This window comes from Protopterus annectens, chromosome 1.part1, assembly GCF_019279795.1.
Source record: "Protopterus annectens isolate FY-2018-M chromosome 1.part1, PAN1.0, whole genome shotgun sequence".
In the NCBI taxonomy this organism is placed as follows: domain Eukaryota; kingdom Metazoa; phylum Chordata; order Ceratodontiformes; family Protopteridae; genus Protopterus; species Protopterus annectens.
Genome location: NC_056726.1, coordinates 1,516,071,254 through 1,516,094,846, shown reverse-complemented (window position 1 = coordinate 1,516,094,846; position 23,593 = coordinate 1,516,071,254). Strand labels below are relative to the sequence as shown.

General features: G+C 38.6%; 1 protein-coding gene across 6 annotated transcripts in view; it reads right to left on the bottom strand.

Moving 5' to 3' along the window:
* ADGRB2 (adhesion G protein-coupled receptor B2) overlaps window positions 1-23,593 on the bottom strand; it is a 5,411,420-nt gene that overhangs the window by 127,842 nt on the left and 5,259,985 nt on the right. For all 6 annotated transcript variants that reach the window (XM_044082710.1, XM_044082742.1, XM_044082734.1 and 3 more), the window contains one exon: window positions 6,361-6,396. In XM_044082710.1, the coding sequence (XP_043938645.1) occupies window positions 6,361-6,396 (36 nt within the window). The remainder of the gene's footprint in view (window positions 1-6,360; window positions 6,397-23,593) is intronic.

Here is a 23,593-nt window from a genome sequence, read left to right as displayed (position 1 = left end):
AAAGGGACATTGTACTCTATAATGGGTCTAATGAGTGTCAAGTAGAGGGGAACAATGACCTCTTTTTTCCTGGATGAGAACCCTTTTATGATGAGGTGTGCTATGTAGAAGGACTTCCTGACTACTGTGGCGATGTGACTATCAAAGGAGAGACTACTATCCACCTGGATCCCAAGGTCTCTTATCACGCATTCGGTGTTAAGTAGATTGATGCCTATGTGGTAGTTCATGGGTACAGAGTTTTTACCAAAGGGGATGACACTGCACTTTTTGGCATTGAGCTTGAGGCTGTGGCTCTGACACCAGGCATCTGTCTCAGCAAGGACCTTCTGTAGGATGTCCACATCATTTGGGGACTTGACTATGGCTCCTAGTTTGCAGTCGTCTTCGAACTTCGTTAGCCAGTGGCCTTCTGTGTTAGCTATGAGGAAGGTTTGCTGTGAATTTTGTTATTTTGTTGTAGCAAGACTTTGGTTTATTTTTAAGGGTAATATATAGATTTGTAAGAACATGGGAAACTTAGAAAAGAAATGGAAGAGTTATGCTGACTTTATCAAGATTATTATTTAATGAGAATTATGACTGATATCTCTTTACAGTACGGGAAGCTTACTCATAAATATCTGAAGGTTTTATGTAATGTATCTATCAACTGATTTGCATTATTAATATTTATTTTTAATACTATGTTCAGAAATCTAGTTTTAGCTCCCTTTACCACAGCATTCTACACACAGGCTTTCAGACATTAGACGAGGCCTTAAAGACCACACAGGAGTTGTCATTATTTTTTAAGAAACAACATATAATGACAGTCCCTTTCGTCTGTCTAAAAAGTGCAAGACAGAAGTGTTGCTAATAAAAGGTGACAGGGGCAGCCGTCCTGGAAGAAAGGTGTTATGGATCATGAATGACAGTTGCCAGGTGGGTGGTATTGCAGTACCGAAATTCAGAAATTAATGCCAATAGTGTATTTGCAGTCAGTGCTGAAGTGTTGCAGTGCTTTGCAGGTGATACTGTAGCTGTAGGAAGCCACTTGGTACAGTTGCAGCAAATGGTTTGTTATAGTTTCAGGCAGATAAACTTTTTCATTTATTCTGATCGCAAGTCAGAAAATTTTTTTTTTCTTGTTCTTTGACTTAGAGTTGTGGGGCAGCAGATGAAGGGACTCTACCGGGCACTAGTTAAGCCGGCTTAGGCTCTGGTTCAATAAATCATTGCAACTTTTCAAGTTTCTTCAAGCAGCTTTTTCAAAGGCTACAAAATGCATCTCTCTATTCAATAATGGATCCAGTGAGGTACAAAACAGTATAAGGATCTACCTGAAGTGATGTGATATGTGCTTTAGAATTAGATGTGCTACAGAATATGCCTTTCTAAGTTTAGTAGACTCATACTATTCAGACTTTAAATTGTTTCTACCACTATCCCTAGATACTTAACAACAGTTTATGTTTAAGATCAGACTATTTAGTTTGTAATTATAATTTATGATCTCCTGGCTATGTACTGTCATGGTATAATTACTGACATTATAGATAAGGCATTATTACTACATGGTAGTATATTGTTTATAGACCATCTTAGAGACCTTCAGCATCTTTTATTAAAGTTATTATTGTACCCAGTTTGCAACCAGCATTCTTGGTTATTCATATCTCATTAACCACTTTTATGTCTGAGAACAATGGTACAAAGAAATGAATTTAACAACAGAATCCTGTGGGATACCAGTGGTAACCTCTGTCAGGATTTGATGAGAAGTACACATTTATATCATATTTTTATAGAGGAAGGTTCTTAGTTTAGATTAAATGTGAGTACAAATCATTTATTTTATTTATTTATGTTTGTTTACTGGGTAGTGTCTGACTGGGCTTGTAGCCCATTTTCAGTGGAGATCCAGGGAGAAAAGCTCCAAAAATACAATACAATTTAAACAGTGCAGAATTTACAATATTCGCGTTTGAGAAATACCCTATATAAACATAGCGAAAATAAAACTAGCTAAAAAACTGCACATAAGGAACAGTGTGAAATCTAAATTACAGATTCTTTGATGACTAATAATTTGAAGCTGACAGAGAGCAAGCATGCTACTAGACATGAATATGAGACCTTATAGTATGTTGAAAGTTTGTAGAGATATAGCTGCCATAAAGAAAGAATTTAAATCAAACAGAGAGTAGACAGTCATTAATACAAAGAAGGAAATAGCTTGACCTGTATAAAGGAGAAAGCAAGGAGGTGAGATTACCAGGAGAGAGGAAATTATCCAGGAGAGCAACAGGGGCAGAGCCAGTTGTTTTTAAGATATTATTTTATTTTTGTTTTAAAGAAGGATAGGAGGGAGTGCTTTGTATGTTTAGAGGGAGAGAATTGCAGTACCTAGCTATTTTGTTTGAATAGAGGGAGTCCCCATGGTAGGTCCGCGGTGGTGGTGCTGCGGTAACGTTGTCGCATCACAGTAAGACGCTGTCCGGTTTGATTCTCAGAGCATCTTCTGCGTGGAGACATGCATGAATGGGGTGTACCTTCGTTGAAGGTTGTGCGTCAGGCCTGGCAAGCCGGTACATAAAAATCAACTGCCAATCATTAGCGGACCGGAGTTCTGCTGTGGCGAACCCTAAGCGGGAAAAGCCGAAATACGCAAACAAGAGGGAGTCCCCATGGTAGTTATGAGACTGTGTTAATTTAAGCAATGGTCTTTCAGAAGACCTGAGGGATCTGCTGTTGACATGTAGTTGTACCAGGTTAGAAATTGCGGGGCAGTGATTGGGGTTGTGAATGATTTATGGGTGAGGGCCAGGTTAGAAATTGCGGGGCAGTGATTGGGGTTGTGAATGATTTATGGGTGAGGGCCAGGTTAGAAATTGCGGGGCAGTGATTGGGGTTGTGAATGATTTATGGGTGAGGGTAAGTTAGTCTGATGTTAACAGGTTGGGGAGTTTGAGCCAGTTTAGCTGTTGAAGGCAGTACAATGATGGGTGGTGTGGGGGAGATTGGTGGCAAACTTTGTGATTTTTGTTGCAGCAGGACTCTAGGTTATGAAGGTCTGCCTTGAGTAAGTTGGTGAAATTGTGTGAGCAGTATAGGAGAGTAGATAAAAGCTGAGATCTAGCTGTGGCTCGCCCATCTTCTGGTGTTAGGTAAGGCTTGACCCTATAGAGAACACCAAGTTTAGCATGGACTTTTTTGATTGTTTCAGAAATATGAGTATCAAATTTTAGCCGGTCATCTAGTGTAATACATAGAAGCTTAGCGTGGTTTGTAGGCTCGATTTTGGTACCATTGGTGGATTGAATAGAGAGGGGTAGAGAAATGTACTTGGTAGAGTTATTTGTGAATATTATTTACTTAAATCTTATTTGGGTTAAAATGAGTTGGTGTTTTGAAAGGTAAGATTAATTTTTCTGAAATGCTTTTTGCATCTTATCTTGGAGTTCTAGTGGGGAAGGGGCCGAAAAGATAAGAGATGAGTTATCAGTGTACTGTATGATTGAGGCAAGTTGGGTTGCTGAAATTAGGTTATTAGTAAAGATGATAAAGAGAAGGTTGCTAAATATGGATCCTTGGGGAACCCCAGTGTATACAGGCAGTAGAGGGGAGACATTAGGCTCCCATTTAGTAGCCTGTTGCCGGTTAGATAGGTCACTGTGAAACCATGTTAAGGTTGATCGACTGAGATTGTACACAGCAAGTTTGTTAAGAAGTAGTTGGTGGGAGATGGTGTCAAAAGCTTTTGGCATGTCCAGGAAAATTGCAGACACTAGTTGTCCATTGTTCATAAGGAGATGAATGGTGTTGCTGAAGGCTATTACGGCTGTGTTAGTCCTATTCTTGAGTCAAAAGCTGTGCTGGGTGTCTGCTAGAAGGTTATTTGATGTCAGGTGATTTAGAAGTTGTTGCTGAATACGTATCTCTAGGATTTTAGCTATAGGTGGGAGGATTGCAATGGAGGATTGCAATCATCGAGTTAACATTTAAAGAATGGATGCATAATTGCTTTTCTGAATATATAAGAACTGTCTCATGCTATTTTTCATATAGCTGTAAATATATCTGAGAGTTTTAATCATACCTTAAATAGACTGCCATCTGCTCTCAGTCATTATTTGAACAGATCTGACTCAAATGGAATTGTAAAAAATAAAAAAAGAAGCAGCTGTCACATGATGGAAAACAAATGCGAAGGCAAATAACTGTTGAAATGCCATTCAATACACCACCTAAACCAGATCATAAAGCAATATAACAGAAGGATTAGTCTACCAAAAAAGTAGTGCTAACCTTTGAACTATACATTGTCCATGGAGGGGAGCACCATGCCACACAGGCTAAGCAACACTTTGATGATATTGGTATGGTCCACTGCCAAAATTACTGAGCAGCAGCAGAGGGACTGTAAGGTTATCTGGCGTACCCCAGATGCACAAGGGCCATTAAGGAGCTGCTTTGTTTTTATTTATTTATTTATTTGCAGTTTGTTAACTGGGAAAGTCCATTGGGCCGAAATGAGCCCCTTTTCAATGGAAGCCCAGGGAGAAAAGCTCCATGTACAGACACAAAAAAACACAGCAAGAATTAGCGTAATTAATAAACTCAATAGAATCAACAAAAATAAAAGTTAATACAAAGTCAATAAAAGTCACTGAGATACAGTATAGAATTATACAAAGTGATTGTATAAGAAGGATCATCAGATGTTATAAAATGTGTTAGAAATTCCTGATCTATTAGTGTAGTCTAATATTTACAAAATCAAGTTTATGTATCATAAGCAGTGTTGCAGTGAATTCTGAAATGTCTGCAGTGTCAAAGGCAGGCAGCACCAGAGAATATGTCGGAGTCACTCGAAGAGAAGTCTAAAATATGTGAGATCTTTAGTAAGCAGATAAGCTTTCCTATGCTTGCAGTGATGTTGGATAATCCAATCAAATGCTGCTGTACGTCCAAATGATAGATATTCTATAACGGTCCTAACATGAAAAATGACCACATGTCTCAAATAACTTCAATCCTCTTTAATGCATCTGAGATGTCTTTGACTCCAGTCAGGCATGAAACTCTCTGGAACTCCATAAAACGTCAATGGAGATATGTGCCTGTTTTATGCATACCTGCATCATCAATTACTAAGATTTTTATGGTGCTGCCAGTCTGCAATATCAGGTTTATTGTTTTTTGAGTCTGGCTTGATAAATTTGTAATCCCTGCAAATTTGTTGTCATGGACTATTTCCACTGTTGACTCTGTACTGATAAAATGTATTGTGATCATAGCAGGTCAGAGTAATACGTAGCATATATGAGGCTCTGGATCTGTTGTACTTATGAGTTCTTGAGGTACATATAAGGATCTTGTAGTGTAGTCTTCAGAATCTGTGCATATGTAGTGGGTGTGTTTGTGCGTGTGTGTGTGTGTGTGTGTGTGTGTGTGTGTGTGTGTGTGTGTGTGTGTGTGTGTGTGTGTGTGTGTGTGTGTGTGTGTGTGCGTGAGGATTCATTAGTTTTGTGCCCTAACAGTTTGCACTTATGGAGGCTGCCTCCTTCACCCCACCCTAGCACCACTACTGCCCACTCACCCGCTTGGCCCTGAGAGGCATTCCTAGACTAGCCCCCCTCCTCCCTGCGTCTGTCCTTTTTATATACCAGACAAAGAAGATTTGTCACTCTATACATTCATATTCCTCAGAGACACTTGAAGGTAGTGATGGGTAGGGGAAATATTAGGCGCACAAGCAACAGTTAAGCATACTAAGCCATTTCTTTTAACATATCCATTATGGAAATAAATTCCTGTTCCCTTTTAATGCCAACTTTATTAATTACATTTATTTGATATGAATTTTCTTTATTTGCCACCAAGACACTACACAGATCCGGTAAATGCTTCTTCATTTTATTGATGGCAAAATCTTCCGAGTGTCCAGCCTACAGGAATTAGGCTGATGGCCATGTCCTAACTCTACCCTCACCTAAACATCTATCATTCTTACAGAGTATTCTGGTACAATACTCGAAAACAAAACAACAGTTTGTATCATGGCAGATGTAAGAGCATTAAACGGTTTTGTTTTTTGAACTCCTGTTTCCCACTCACCCATTATTAGCAGGATTAGATTATCTAGTTGAATGTATAACTCCAGCTGATCCCTGTACAAAATAGCATGTAAGCATCAGATTGGCATGCCTGCTATAAATACCATATCGAGCACATACAGATGGCTACTTTCTTGTGTATAAAATTTCTTCAAACTAGATTTTTCCTTGTTGTTTCATGAAACAATAGTGAAGCACCGTTTTCCAAAAATGCTTATGTTAAAAGCCATTTGTGGCTAATGATAAACAAAAGTCTTACCTCAAAGTCCAGATCTGAATATCTTAACCTTTTTCTCTGAAAAAAAAAAAAAAAAAAAACACATATGCAGTCAATAAAATAAAGTGGAATTTTAAAACACAAGATTACTTGTGCAGCAGTGAGGCATAGACTACAGAAATCTGTGAAATGTATTATTTTTTATTACATTGTTTGTAAATTCGCTGTTTCAAAGATTGCAAACAAAAACAGAGAATGCCTTGGGAATATCACACAAAAGCAACAAAAGAATTATATAAATAAAGAACATAAATTACCCTACAATATATACTGTACAAAGTAAAACACCATCAAATCAGTTGTATGCAGAAGTCATAAGAAGAAAGATTCTTCAATTACTATAAAAAATATTTGTCAGGGAGCTTTGCAAATAGTAACATATATGCAAGGTGCAATACATATGTTAATACAAATAGAACACTAAATCAATAAAAATACAAAGTCTGATCACTTTTATATTCATGAGTGTATGTGCCTGTATGTGCATGCAAGTGCGTATTTGCGTTTGTTATACATACGCATACACATATATATCTACATCACACACACACACACACACACATATATATATATATATATATATATATATATACCTACATATATATATATATATATATATATATATATATATATATATATCTATATATATATATATATATATATATATACACATATATACATGGTTCCCCTTCACAAAGTCGAATGGCCACAATCTCGAAAGTCATATGGTCGAGACCATATGCTCGAAATTGTGGAAGCATACAGCGCAGAACAGGAGATTTCCCTTTCTGCGCTGTAGTATGATCTCGGAGTTGGAATAAATAAGTAGCGGGGGTGTGGGGGGTGCGATCTTGGAGTTAGTATATATAACTAACAGGGGGTGTTTGTGTGTGGACAAGTGGAGGGCTTCCTCCCTGCAAAAAGCAATGTCTTATGCCAAGAGCAATGTATTATTTTGTTTTTATACAGTAAGAAATTACATGTAACGAGGCTGTTTTTCAGGTCCTTCATTGTGACATGTCAACTTCCATGTTTTTGACTATATGCAGTCGATATTTTTTCAGATGACTTTGGTATTTTTGCTAACATGTGTACACCCATATATCTATATCTGGTTCTCCTTCAAAACATTTAAAACTCATAGCATCTAAAATAAAAACATCAAGACCATAACATCTAAAATCCATAAAATCTAAAACCCATTACATCGAATTTCATAACATCTAAAATGTATAATATGTAATAGTGTATAATCAAACGTGTAAATGTTAAAGTTTAATCTGTTAATCTTGTGGTATCACTATGAGATGTTGTAGTTTTTATTTCTATAGTTATTATTTATTTAGTGTAGGAATTTATACTATTTATATAGTGTGTATTTTGCCACTCTGTATGTGTTTTTTAGGCCATACAGGTAAGTGATATAGACATTATGTGTACATTCTTTATGGTGATCGTGATCCAGTGGGGTTAGGAAATTAACTTTTCCCCACTGTAGTGCGATGTTGGAGTTGGTATATTTAATTTACAGGGGGTGGGGGGATGCAGGAGGGCTTTCTCCCTGCAGAAACATAGGAAAATGTGTGTTTGTTAGTTTGGTGCTGTTATATGTGGCAGGGATGTTATGTTCATGTGATTTGTAGTGTTTAATGTTGTGATGCACATTTTAGATGTTACGAAATTCAGTGTTATGGGTTTTAGATGTTATGGTTTTGATGTTATGATTTTAGATGTTATGGGTTTCAGATGTTTTGAAGGGGAACCCTATATCTGTATCTATATCTATATATTGTAATATATATATGTACAAGAGACAATGTTATGATTTGTTGGAAAGTCAAACTGCACTAAGCATTTTACAGTTGAGCTATTTTCAAGTGTTTGATATATTGAGAGAAAGAGGCAGACAGACAGATGACAGATACCAGAATGTTAACAGCACAGGTGACAGATGACATCCATCCACACACATCCACACACACACACACACACACACACACACACACACACACACACCGGTCCGCTAATGATTGGCAGTAGATTTTTTTACGGGTGCTGAGGTGCCAGCTCGATGCCCAACCTTCAATGAAGGCATGCCCATTCTACGCATGTCTTTCGAATGCCACTCGACCATGGGGAGGACAGGCAGACTCCGCACAGAAGGTGCTCCAGCCGAGAATCGAACGGGGGGACCTCTTGCTGTGAAGCAAAAATGCTACCGCTGCACCACCACAGCTTTGTAAATGGGTTTGTTTGGCCTAGTGGACTTTCTCTGTAAACAAAATGCAAATAAACTAAATAAATAAAATATACCAACCCTGGGATCACAGTACAGTTGGGAAAGCAAATATTTCCATTCACCACTGTATTGCAATCTTACATAAACAGGTACTGTTCCAGAGGCTCAATGCTGTGGGTATAGACTATCTGTGTGTAGGAAGGGAGAGGTGTGTGTGTGTGTGTGTACATACACCAATACATAGGTATTGATAGATAACGACATTTTAACACTTAGCTACTTAGGCCCAAATGTACCATTACTTATACTTAAAAGAGAACATTCTAAGAGGTTTGTCAGAAAAGAAAGACAATAAAGTCATTTGTGAATAAATTACTCCATAAAATAATTTAAATGATGTCAGTATATTTGACTAAAACATTTTAAGGAATGAAATGGCATGGAACATTCTGTATTTGTTTAATATTCCAGTAGTTTGAAGATATTACTGGAAATACATAAAAAAAAAACTAATCTGGCTACAAAAAGGATGAATAAAAGAATGATATATGATATATCCTGGCAGATCGATTCAGTGCAAACTTCACCCCCATCTCACCCTCTAAAGGGCCCATCTCAATACCGAAAGATTGCCAAATTCCAGTAATAACGGCCACACAGGTAAAAAATGCACTCTCCAAAGCAAAGAATATAGCTTCCATGGGACCAGAAGACATCCCAGGCTGTGTACTACATGAACTACAAAATTAACTGGCACCTAAGTGTCATGTTTAATGGTGCACAGCTACAGTTATCCCACTCCATAAGTGGGGATCTACCTTGGATCCCGGGAACTACCGCCCCATCAGTCTGATGAGCTTGATCTGCAAGGCCATGGAACGTATTATCATTCAACTTATAAACAAAGACATTGGCAACCTTCAAACATTGGACCCCACCCAGTTTGGGTTTGTGAAGGGCCGATCTTGTCTCCTGAACTTAAATGACTTCTTTGAATCAGTCTCCAGATCCATGGACAAGGGTAAGGTGGTCCACGCAGCCTATCTAGACCTTGCCAAGGCCTTTGACACCATCCCCCACTCTGGAATCATAGATAAACTTACTAAGCTGGGCATTAATCCCTACATCACTCGATGGGTTTCCAACTGGCTTACTGACAGAACCCAGACTGTAAAAGTAGCCGACTTCAAATCCAGCTCCAGACAAGTGACAACTGGAGTACCTCATGGTTCAGTCCTGGGACCGCTCTTGTTTGGCATCAATTTCTCTGAAGTACAGGCCAACACTAAGGGACTCTGGCTAACAAAGTTCACAGATGACTGCAAACTGAGAGCCAATATTGAATCCCCAAATGATGTGGATATTCTACAAAAGGGCCCTACAGAAACAGATGCTTGGTGCCAGAGCCATGGGCTCAAGCTTCCCTTTGGGAAAAAACATGCACCCGTGAATTACCACATAGGTGGCAGTACACTAAACACTGAAAGTGTGATAAGAGACTTAGGGACACAGGTGGACAGTGGTCTCACCTTTGAGAAACACATTGCCACAACAGTCAGGAAATCCTTCTATGTGGCACATCTCATCACTAAGGGCTTTTCATCCAGAAAAAAGGAGATCATTGTCCCACTGTACTCATCCCTCATTAGACCCATTATAGAGTACAACTTCCTGTTTGGTATGTCCCTCTCAAGACATCTGCAACAACTGAAAATGACGCAGAAATACCTCACTAAAAGAATCACAGGCCTAAAGCAGATGCCCTATGTTGACCATCTAAAAAAACTCCACCTATGCTCTTGTCACATATCATCTACTCAGAGGCGATCACTGCTTAACATACAAGGCCATGTCAAACCCAGAGCTGTTGGACATGCTACACTTAAAGAAATTCCAATCCCTCAGAGAGACACTCTCTAAGGATCTAAACCTTGTCATCACAATGAACAAAACATGCTAGAGGGATAGGTTCCTGACCCAGAGACTCCTCAGACTGTGGAATAGACTGCCCATACATGTCAAGCAGAGCACCTCTTTGTCCCTCTTCAAAAGGAACCTTGATGATTGGATGGGAGAAAGGAAATTCACCCCAGGGATCATGTCAGTCGCCCTGCTAGACAGGGGTCCAGGTAAGTAAATACTGTGCGAAGAAATAGCCAAGGAATTGTTATGGCTAGGCTTGTATAGGCCCTATGGCCGATAGCCTAGTCCTGACCTATGTACCTATATTACCTAGAAGGGAAGGGAAGGAAAAGGGTCAGCCTAAGTTCACTAGAAAGGTTAAAAGACAAAAAATCAAAGGCAGTCTGTGAGGTCTATACCTTTCTGAAAAGTAATCAGACGTGTTTTCTATGCCCACATACCTGTGCGTAGTTGTGTACCCAGTAATAGGCCATTAGGCATTAGATATGACATTGTAGCACTCTATCTGCTTAGGCCCAAATGTGCTATTACTTACAATTAACAGAGAACATTCTAAGAGGTATGTCAGTATAGAAATACATATAAAGACAAAAATACAACACCATCTGAAATGGGGCCTTTTGTAAGTCAATACATCAAGCTGTCTATCACACATATTGTATACTGGTTACAAGCACTTTTTTGTAGATTGCTTAACAATAAAATATTCCTGTGGGTTTTCAATCATTCTTCAAACCATTATGGACAAATAGATTTATTAGTTCTAAAAGTCATATATTTTATAGTAACCAATTACCTAGAATGTATTACTAACACTCAATATCCCCTGTTTATCTATTACAAGCAAAATAATAATGAAGAATTGAATACAACGTTGTAAGCCAGACTTTACAGACTCCCTTTCCCAATCAGAAATCAACAATTTCTCTCTTTTGGATAAATAAAAAATACATATCCTTAAATGATTGCCAGGAGAAGTTAATAGCAAATATTTTAAATAAAGTTAAATAGAAATAAAATTAATTTTAACAATGGAAATAGCCAACAGGAGAATATTCTTAATATTGTGTAAATAGGTTATTAAGAGGTTTTTTTTTTACCAGAAATCTTAATGAGTTGTCTGGCAGTTGCCATGAGGGTTAAGATTATAACCTGCTCTTTGGTGCAGGGTTTGATTCTCATAGCCTTCATTTGCCTACTGAGTGACCTTGAGCAAATCACTTAACTATTCACTGCTTTGGTGCAAATTGGAAATCAGGCAATGTTCCTCAATGGTCTCCTTGTTTACATGCCTAGACATGACCTTTGAACCTTTGCTAATGAGTACTTTGCTAATCTAATTGCTTGAATTGAAGAATGTGACATTTTTGTATATTACCTCTCTAAATATGGTTTGAACATGTAAATGTATTATACGTTCTCAAATAATAAAAGTATTACAAAAGATAATATTATCCCTCTGTTCCAAGATCTAAAATAATTTCAAAATATTCTAAGCCTTGCAGAAGATTATATATTTGAAGGATTCTAAGGATGACCACAGTGTAATTTGTAATATAGTATATATAATAATTACAATATAATATTTTAATATTACAATTTTGATTATATTTCATCTATTGTCAACAGTAACAGAAACAGACTTCTTGACAATTACATTTGTAACATATGTTATATAAGTATAATTAAAATCTTCAATGAATTAATAACAGTCAATATTATATTTAACTGTCTTACATCTTTACATTTCCATTTATAAGACCTCTTAATGCCTTCTCTTTCTGAATCGTAAACTCATTCAAGCCTAAAGCATCTTTTTGTATACTCCCAGTCAACAACAGAAGTTCCTTATATTGCCCTTACATTTCTTTGTTAAGGCTTCATTAACTAATTGACTAACCAGTTAATAACTGACAGTATAGGAAGGCACAAGTTGTAAGCTACAAAATGTCAATACAAATGTTAATGTAGGATGCATTAATTTGGAGGTATTCGTCACAGTTTGTCACGTGTTTATATCTTCAGCTTGCATTGTTATTTTTGATAACTGAGAGACCATCATGTTATTGAGGGGCAATGTGCAAAATGTCATGGTAGGAGGCAGAATAATACACTGACAGTGTCCAATTATAGTGCGCTATACGGGAGATATTGTATTGCTAGTGGATTGCAGTTAATGTGTTTCTCAATCACAATTTTCTTCAATGTGGAAACAGTCCCTTTTGGATGCATCTAATAATACAGGCAGTGGGTTCTTTCTGAATTCCAATGATTTGTTGCATATTTTTTTAAAATCCCAATATACATGCACACACAGAGGCATTACTTGCCGTTATGTGAATTTATTATGTTTGGCCAACAATAGTGTTCTGAAATTATATGCCTAGGTGATGCAATTTCCAATTTGTTTATGACACTTTAAGAGAAAAATATCATTTTGAGTTAGTGTGTATTATAATATTTTATTCTATTGTTATAAAGACTGAATGCTTTGAGTTTTTGCTATAATGAAGGCTTCCTATTGACAACATTGCTGTTTCCACTATTTTAATAATGTTTTATGTTCACAAAATATTTATACCTTTTCAATCAAAAAATCACTTATTTTGTTTAACACTCCAGTCCCAAATTGTGTAAATTCAAAAAAATACTCAATTCTGTGGTCTGTTCTATCCATTGCCCGGAAAGAAATCACTAAAAACTGGAAACTGTCTGAAATCCCTTCTTTTCAAAACTTTAAAGCTCTTCTCATGGAAGTCTCTAAATTTGAAATGATGACAGAGCTAGATCATCAGGGAACACAACAACTTACAATTATTGGAAAATTAAAAATTATCTACTGGTAAACCAGTAAAATGAATCTAGTTTCATTTTTTATTTTTTTAAATTTAATAGCAAATTTCATCCATAGGTAGTGAACACTATTGTAAATAGTTATGTTTATTCTTGTTTTTTGTATAAATATTTTCTATTTTTACCTACTGTATCATAAAATCTTTTCAATTATTTTATAACAGTTGTATGTTTTAGTTTTGACTTTAATAAATTTGTATCAATAAAAATATTTATACCTGTTGGTTTTGTGCACTTCAACCTGATTTTCTAGAGAATTCTCTGTAATGTAAGGATGTGTGTAAGATGTTCAAGGTGGGACATTCTGCAGCAGAGCTCTTAATTTGTTAATAATTACTGTGTTTGTGTTATTATTTTTGAATCTGAATTTAGATACAGTAACAACATTTTTCAGTAAATATTTCTCCAAAATAGTTATTAATGTTAGTGACTCTTAATAAATGTATTTACTAACATTTGTTTACCAGAAGTGCCTAACTGAGCAGTAACCCATTTTTAGTGTCAGCCTGGGAAAAAAGTTCCAACATATTACATAAAAGCAAAACAGTGGAATATAGGAAATATAAGCAATTTGATATGGATTGTCATTTCTACAAGTGTGAGTACTTTAGAAATACAAATTAATATTAACCTCCATTGCTGTATATCTACTGTTGTTGCCTGGGTGCATTGGACTTTGTATTATATTTATTAATTTAAGCTTTGTATACTTATTTTGTATTGGATTTATTAATTTAAGCTTTGGAAACTTATTCTGTACTGGATTTATTAATTTAAGCTTTGGATACTTATTTTGTACTAGATTTATAATTTAAGCTTTGGATACTTATTTTGTACTAGATTTATAATTTAAGCTTTGGATACTTATTTTGTACTGGATTTATTAATTTAAGCTTTGGATACTTATTTTGTACTGGATTTATTAACTTAAGCTTTGGATACTTATTTTGTACTGGATTTATTAATTTACGCTTTGGATACTTATTTTGTACTGGATTTATTAATTTAAGCTTTGGATACTTATTTTGTGCTGGATATATTAATGTAAGCTTTGGATACTTATTTTGTACTGGATTTATTAATTTAAGCTTTGGATACTTATTTTGTACTGGATTTATTAATTTAAGCATTGGATACTTATTTTGTATTGGATTTATTAATTTAAGCTTTGGATACTTATTTTGTATTGGATTTATTAATTTAAGCTTTGGATACTTATTTTGTACTGGATTTATTAATTTAAGCTTTGGATACTTATTTTGTACTGGATTTATTAATTTAAGCATTGGATACTTATTTTGTATTGGATTTATTAATTTAAGCTTTGGATACTTATTTTGTATTGGATTTATTAATTTAAGCTTTGGATACTTATTTTGTACTGGATTTATTAATTTAAGCTTTGGATACTTATTTTGTACTGGATTTATAATTTAAGTTTTGGATACTTATTTTGTATTGGATTTATAATTTAAGCTTTGGATACTTAACATTTGTTGATTTCTTTGCTCTAATATTACATTTTGTTTCATTCTGAATTTTGTTTTATCTCAAAGTTTTTATCTTTTTGAAGTTTTAAAATTTGTTGGCTAGGGTCAGTTAGAAAAGCACTCCTTTTTCATCCACTGATAGAAAAGTAATCCAATCTCGCTAATTAGTGGGAGGAGCTTAAGAATATGATTTCTTATTTAGCTGCAATTTTTTAACCCAAGAAGCTATGCAGTTCCTGCTGTTGTAGGACTGCATCTGATGTTTTCCCACTCACCCCAGCCCTATTTTTTAAAATTTGGTGGCTTTACAGCTGCGTACCCCAGCTATTAATCTGACTTTGGATGCTCCGCCCAGTCTCACTTCATCTGCTTATTCTTCTGGACAATGAGAAGTCAGCTGGGAAAGCCCTTCCATTCCATTAGACCCTTAAAGCTCAACTTACCTTCTGTTTCATATCATCCTACACACTTATTACATACTGCAAATGTCAGTGGATTTATCTTTGGTTCATTTGGTTTGGTGTCATTCTAAGGGGGTATAATTTATGTCAGACTAGGAAGAGATATTAGGCAGTCTAAACTATTTTGCCAGGGATGGCCTGTACATAACCTACCTGAGGCATCTGTATATTGGCTAAATCCTTGTTCACCCTCACAGTACCTTTTTTTAGGCAACATCAGCCTTTTAAAGCTTCCAGTGTAATAAAATAGGATCCAGATAATATAAAAATATTGCTGCACAATGATAGGAGTGAACTCCATATCCTAAAAATACTCCTTACTCTGGAAAAAATGTATACATGTGTATGTGTATATATCTATCGATATATATATATATATATATATATATATATATATATATATATACACACACACACACACACACACACACACACACACACACAGACATATATAAATATGAGTCTACTTTCAAATCCAGTAAGCTTGAACGACAGAAAATCGAGACTAGAAGATCGAAACCTCTAACCCAATCTATTTTTTCCAAACCAAAAATACTCCCAACCAAACCCCCCCGTACTCCCCTCTTAAATGTGGTACCAGAAAATCACTATTATCACATAACCCAAGCTACCCTTGCCCAACACACTGCCTCACTCTTCTACTCTGTCACATCTCTCTCTCACTAGCCGGTGACATGCACCTCAACCTCTAACTCATCTCTAACATCAATCTCACCAAACCCTCCACTCAACCCGCAAACTCAAGTCCATTTGCCTCACAACATGTAATGCACAAAGCCTAAAAAAACAAAATCCCTAATCTCCATGCCTGGCTCTCCCATAACCACCCTGACATTATTGTCGTTTCTGAAACCTGTCTGAAAACCTATATAAAAGATGGTGAAATCCTACCACCAGGTTTGCAAATCATTTGCAATGACAGAGCCCACAAAAAAGAGGGTGGAGTAGCAATAATCTACCCCACCTCCCATACCATAACTCCCTACTCCAATAAAATACCAACCTTTGCCAACGCTGAAATTATGATAGGTTTACTAAAAATAAAAAGCCACAAGTTCATATGTATCGCTGCCCTCTATATTCCCCCTGGTGGTAATATCAAAACTCTTGAAAACATCCTGTCCTGGTTCTCCTCCAATATAAAAAAATGAAACTTATACACTAGGTGAAACCAACATCAACTGGAATACTATTAACTCTGAAGCCCCATCCCACACAATCAACCTGTATAACTTCTCCCAACTAATACAATCTCCATCCAGATTGAATAAAGATGGTACCTCAGCTACCATCATTGACTGGATCCTAACAACTCACCCAAACCTCATCACCAAAGCTGGAACATTATCTTATCCTCTCAGTGATCACCTACCAGCCTTTGCCGACCATCTCCCATCTCCAGTGCATAAACACCACCACTACATCCAAACCCACAACTTCTCCTCTTTCAATCCTCTAACTTTCTCCAAATGCTTAAAGCGTATTGACTGGTCCCCTCTAAAAACCCTTCTTCTAGATGATGCTGTTTTCTACTTTAACCACTCGTTTCTAAGCCCCCCCCCTTGAACCAAACACATCAAAACCAAGAGCTGCCCACGGTTATCAAAAGATGCTAAACTAGCCTTGCACCAAAGGGACAAAAAATGGAAACAATATAAAAAACATAAAAACGTAACACCCACCTAGAGTACAAGCAACTACAAAACTCCACAAAAAAACTAATAATTAAAGGCCACCAAGCCCATTAATCCAAACTCCAGTCCTTGCACTCAACAAATCCCAAAAAATTCTGGGACTCTACCTCATCCATCCTGCATCCTGGCAACAAAGAAAACCCCTGCCCAGACCCCAACCTCTCCAACCTTGAAGCAGCCAGCCAGTTCAACTCATTCTTCATAGACTGCATAGCTAAACTATAAGCCTCCTTCCCACCCCCACCTCCACCACCACCACCCCCTCCTGCCCCAACCACCACCCCAATCGTCAACTTTCCTCCACATTCTTCTGCCTCAAGCCCATCCCCAAAAATACTATAGAAAGACTTCTCCTCAAACTCAAACCCTGTCGCAATGCACCCAACAACCTTCCACCCACCTTCCTCAAACAATCTGCAGAAAGCATTGCCTATCCCATCTCTATTCTTATAAATAGATCCATACAAGAATCATACGTCCCTTCTATATGGCGCCATGCTTACATCATCCCCCTCCACAAAGGTGGCAAAAATACTGATACCACCAACTTTAGGGCCTACTGCCATCTTTTTGCCCTCTTTCTAAAATACTAGAGAACACAATACAAGCACAACTCATGGCACTACTAACACCAAACAATCTCCTCTCCCTTACCCAACACGGCTTCCACCCTGGCCACAGCACCATGACTGCCCTACTTTCCTTTCTTGAAACCATAAACCTCAAATGCAGCTCAGGTAAGTTCGTATCCACACTATTCCTAGATCTGTCAAAGGCCTTTGACACCATCTCACACACCCTACTTATATCCCAACTCTCCACCCTACACCTCTCTCCCACAACCATCACCTGGTTTTCCAGCTACTTGTCCAACTGCCAACAAGCTGTCCAATGGAAAACTTCAACGCCCCCCTTCCTTCCCACACCCACAGGTGTCCCACACAGTTCTGTTCTTGGCCAGCTTCTCTTCAACCTATTCATTAACAACTTTCCCCAATCCTTCCCAGACTCATCTACCATCCAATATGCAGATAACTCACCAATCATCTGCTCAGCCTTCTCCCCCTCTGAGCTCCTAGCAAAAACCCAACTAGCCTTCTCCAAAACAGAAACCTGTTTCCAGTCTAACCATCTGGCATTAAATGAAAATAAAACCAAACTAATGTTTTTTTTCCCCCTACCAAAAACTTGATTGACAAATCCACATTCACTATACAGAGCCAAAACAACACCCTCCTTGAAATCATTCCCAACACCAAGCTTCTTGGCATCATTATTGATGAAGAACTAAAATTTAACACCCACATCTGCTCCACAATCAAGAAAACCCATCAAAAGTTAGGTCTCCTCTGCAGGCACAACCGCTTCCTAAGCCCATCTATCTATCAAACTCTTGCATCCACCTTCCTACTCTCCTCCCTTATGTATGGTGGCCCTCTTTTCACTAATGTCCATCTTGGCCTTTGGTCCAAACTTGAATCCTGCTACCACAAGATCTCCAAATTTGCAACCAATTCAAAAAACTCATCCTACCACTGCCACTCCCTCCTCACCCTCAACTGGCTTGAACTACCCAACTACCTCAGTTACCTACAACTCACCATTGTACACAAGCTCATATTTAAACCTGCCAACTGCCCAGCTGTCGCTACTTCCTTAAAACCTTACATTCCAAAACCGCTCACCCAGACCCAAAAACAAAATCTCCTTCAGGTCCACAAACCTGCATGACCCCCTGGCCATCTGCTGCTATCCCACTCCTTAGCTAAACAGTGGAAGTCTCTCCCCACACACCTACGCAACCTACCTAACCATACAAATTTCAAATCTCAGCTACTCTCTCATCTTCCTTCCAAATGAGAATGTCCTCGTCACACTCCAACGTAACCCCCCATTCCACCTTGCACTGAGTCATCCAACACGCACACGCATGCATGCACATCATCACATAAACCTGATTAAGACATAAGAGGAATCCGTCAGTGCAGGCCTTCAGTATCTACCACACCTTCAGGGCCACCTAATTAAATGAAGGCACTAAACACAGTGATTTTGTTTTTTATATTCATAAAAAAAAAATCACCTCTGGACTTGTTAGACAGAATAATAAAGTGGAACTCCTCCATGTCCAATTTACTATTAGCAAGACTCCATATCATATCATATCATATACTATAGAACCTTTCTCTGTGTCCCTCTCAGCCCATAACTCCTACCTAACCAGTATGGAGTCTGTTCACATTAAGCCAAACACCATTCTCTTGGGAGACTTCAACTACCCTTCAATTCACATGGAGACTCATGCATCCTCAAGCATGTATATACAGAAATATCTGGATTTCATCAATACAAACTATCAGGGGTTATTCTATACCCCAACTAAGGTCAATAAAATCCTGCACTTGGCCCTTACCAATATGGGACAGCTTTGGTCCCCACAAATTATAACTTCCTCCCTGGTCAGATATAACCACAGATCAGGGAATTTCACCATAATGAAGATGGAGGCATTATCTTCCAGGGCCATGATATTCAGAGATTATGCTAAGGATAATCTACTAAAACTGAAGGACGACCTGGCTACATTCAAAAGTCTCTTTTTTCATGATGACTTCACTGCTTATGCAGAGTCCTTTACTGCCAAATGCGCATAGAAATAGCTGTATAGGTTCATAGGTTGGTACTAGGCTATCAGCCCTAGGGCCTATACAAGCCTAGCCATAACAATTCCCTGACTATTTCTTCCTACACTATTTACTTCCCCGGACCCCTGCCTAGCAGGGCAACTGATGTGATTCCTGGGGCGAATATCATTTCTCCCATCCAATCATCAAGGTTCCTTTTGAAGATGGCCAAGGACGCTCTCTGCTTGACATGTATGAATAGTCTATTCCAGAGTCTGGGGAGTCTCTGAGTCAGGAACCTATCCCTCTCCACCATGTTTTGTTTATTGTGATGATAAGGTTTATTTCCCAGGAGAGTGTGGCTCTGAGGTATTGGGATTTCTTTAAGTGTAGCATGTCCAACAGCTCTGGGTTTGACATGGCCTTGTATGTTAAGCAGAGATCGCCTCTGAGTAGACGATATGCGACACAATATAGCTGGAGTTTTTTAAGGCAGTCAGCATAGGGCATCTGCTTTTGGCCTGTAATTCTTCTAGTGAGGTATTTCTGCTGCCTTTCCAGTTGTTGCTGATGTCTTGAGAGGTACATACCAAATGGGGCATTGGATTCTATAATGGGTCTAATGAGGGATGAGTACAGTGGGACAATGACCTCCTCTTTTCTGGATGAAAAGCCCTTAGTGATGAGGTGTGCCACATAGATGGATTTATTTTCTGTTGTGGTGATGTAGTTGTTGAAGGTGAGACCACTGTCCACCTGTGTCCCTAAGTCTCTTATCACACTTTTGGAGTTTAGTGGACTGCCACCTATTTGGTAATTCATGGGTACATGTTTTTTCCCAAAGGGGATAACTATACATTTCTTGGCATTGAGATTGAGCATATGGCTCTGGCACCAAGCATCTGTTTCAGTAAGGCGCTTTTGTAGAGTATCCACATCATTTGGGGATTCAATAATGGCTCCCAGTTTGCAGTCATCTGTGAACTTTGTTAACCAGAGTCCCTTAGTGTTGGCCTGTACTTTAGAGAAGTAGATGCCAAACAAGAGTGGTCCCAGGACTGAACCCTGAGGTACTCCACTTGTCACTTGCCTGGAGCTGGATTTTGAGTCGGCTACTTTTACAGTGTGGGTTCTGTCAGTAAGCCAGTTGGCAACCCATCGAGTGACGTAGGGATTAATGCCCAGCTTAGTAAGTTTATCTATGATTCCAGAGTGGGGGATGGTGTCAAAGGCCTTGGTGAGGTCCAGATAGGCTGTGTGGACTGCCTTACCCTCATCCACGGCTCTGGAGACTGATTCAAAGAAGTCAATCAGGTTTAGGAGACAAGATCAGCCCTTCACGATCCCAAACTGGGTGGGGTCCAGTATTTGAAGGTTGCCAATATATTTGTTTATAAGTTCCATGATAATACGTTCCATGGCCTTTCAGATCAGGCTTGCCAGACTGATGGGGTGGTAGTTCCCAGGATGCAAGGTGGATCCCCCCTTGTGGAGTGGGATAACTGTAGCTGTGCACCACTCAGTGGGCATGAAGCCTGAGGTGAGGATATGATTAAACATGACACTTAGGTCAGGTGCCAGTTCATTTTGTATTTCATGTAGTACACAGCCCGGGATGTTATCTGGTCCCATGGATGCTGTATTCTTAGCATTGGAGAGTGCATTTTTTACCTGTGTGGACATTATTACTGGAATTTGACAATCTTCCGGTATTGAGATGGGCCAATTAGGGGGTGAGAGGGGATATAGATAGGGGGGTATAGATACATTTGTCCCCAAAGAAGTGAATACAATACCAAATTTAAAAATAAATGCCCGAGGTGTGTTCTTAATTAAAACAGGCTTTATAACAAAAGAAAAAAATCACAGCATGGAAAACTAAATTTAACTTTCAAGATGTTGAAATCAATCTTGTTAAGCTTAACAAGGAACTTTGTACCCTTACTAAAGCCATCAAAGTCATATATGAAATAAAAATAGATATCCAATTAAAGGATATTGACAAAACCTTGTTTGACTAAGTTAGAAATCTCAGAAACAATACCTAACACAGTGTAGAGTTAATAGTAAAGGATATCCCATATGCAAGACATAGCTAATCTTCTAGCTACAAATTTAGTTCAAATTCCACCCCCCCATATTCCTACATCACATACCTGTATATACACCCCCGCCTCAAATCTCCCAAGAAAATGTCCTCTATTCACTATACAAGACCAAGATCACTACTATAATGGGGCTGGATAACATACCAGGCTGGTCACTGGTCAATCTGGGGCTGGATAACATACCAGGCTGGTCACTGGTCAGTCTGGGGCTGGATAACATACCAGGCTGGTCACTGGTCAACATACCAGGCTGGTCACTGGTCAACATACTAGGCTGGTCACCTATCAGTCTGGGGCCTGCTAACATACCAGGCTGGTCACTGGTCAGTCTGGGGCTGGGTAACATACCGGGCTGGTCACTGGTCAGTATGGGGCTGGATAACATAACAGTTTGCTCACTGGTTAGTCTGGGGCTGGATAATATACCAGGCTGGTCACTGGTCAACATACTAGGCTGGTCACCAGTCAGTCTGGGGCTGGTCAACATACTAGGCTGGTCACCTGTCAGTCTGGGGTTGGATAACATACCAAGCTGGTCACTGGTCAGTATGGGGCTGGATAACATATCAGGCTGCTCACTGGTCAGTCTGGGTAACATACCAGGCTGGTCACTGGTCACTCTGGGGCTGGGTAACATACCAGGCTGGTCACTGGTCACTCTGGGGCTGGGTAACATACCAGGCAGGTCACTAGTCACTCTGGAGCTGGATAACATACCAGGCTGGTCATACCAGGGTACTCACTGGTCAGTCTAGGGCTGGATAACATGCCAGACTGGCCACTGGTCAGTATGGGGCTAGATAACATACCAGGGTGCTCACTGGTCAGTCTGTGGCTGAATAACATACCAGGCTGCTCACTGGTCAGTCTGGGTCTGGGTAACATACCAGGCAGGTCACTAGTCAGTCTGGGTAACATACCAGGCTGGTCACTGGTCAGTCTGGGGCTGGGTAACATACCTGGCTAGTCACTGGTCAGTATGGGGCTGGATAACATACTGGGCTAGTCACTGGTCAGTATGGGGCTGGGTAACATACCAGGCTGCTCACTGGTCAGTTGGAAACATGACTTGGCAGATCATCTACATGTTATTCAGTATTGGCAACCAAAGAGGTTTGTGCCAAATGAATGGAGGACAGCAATGGTCATCTCTTTGCACAAAGGTGGGGCATCGACAGACCCAGATAATTATATACCCATATGCCTGATGAGCCTCATTTGTAACACTATGAAAAAGACCATTATGGAATTAATAAAAAATGACATTAGTAAACTGTAAACTCTCAACCCAAGCAAGTTCTTATTTGCTAATGGCAGATCTTGTCTATTTAACATAGTTAACTTCTTTAAAAAGGTTACCAAAACAATGAATGAGGGCAAATCCATACACACAGCATAGCTAGAGCTTGTAAAAGCATTTGCCACCATACTACGCTCAGGTATTGTAGATAAACACTCTCAGCTAAATGTAAATCCTAATGCAACTCACTAGATAATTTAGCTCACAAACAGAACCCAGGAAATTTCAGTAGGTGTCTCTTCCCCCCTGCAAAAGACCCATCACTTGCGGTATACCCCAAGGTTCAGTCCTTAGCTCACTCCTTTTTGTCGTTTACTTCTCAGATGTCAAAGCAAATATTAAGGGTTCATGACTGACCAGGTTTGCAGATGACTGTAAACTTTATGCCATTATAAACTCACCAAAAGCTTCAAGAGAGCTTTTCACAAATAGCTGATGTAAAAACCATGGACTAAAACAAAATGCCAAGAAATGTATATTTGTATTCACAGAAAGTATTGAC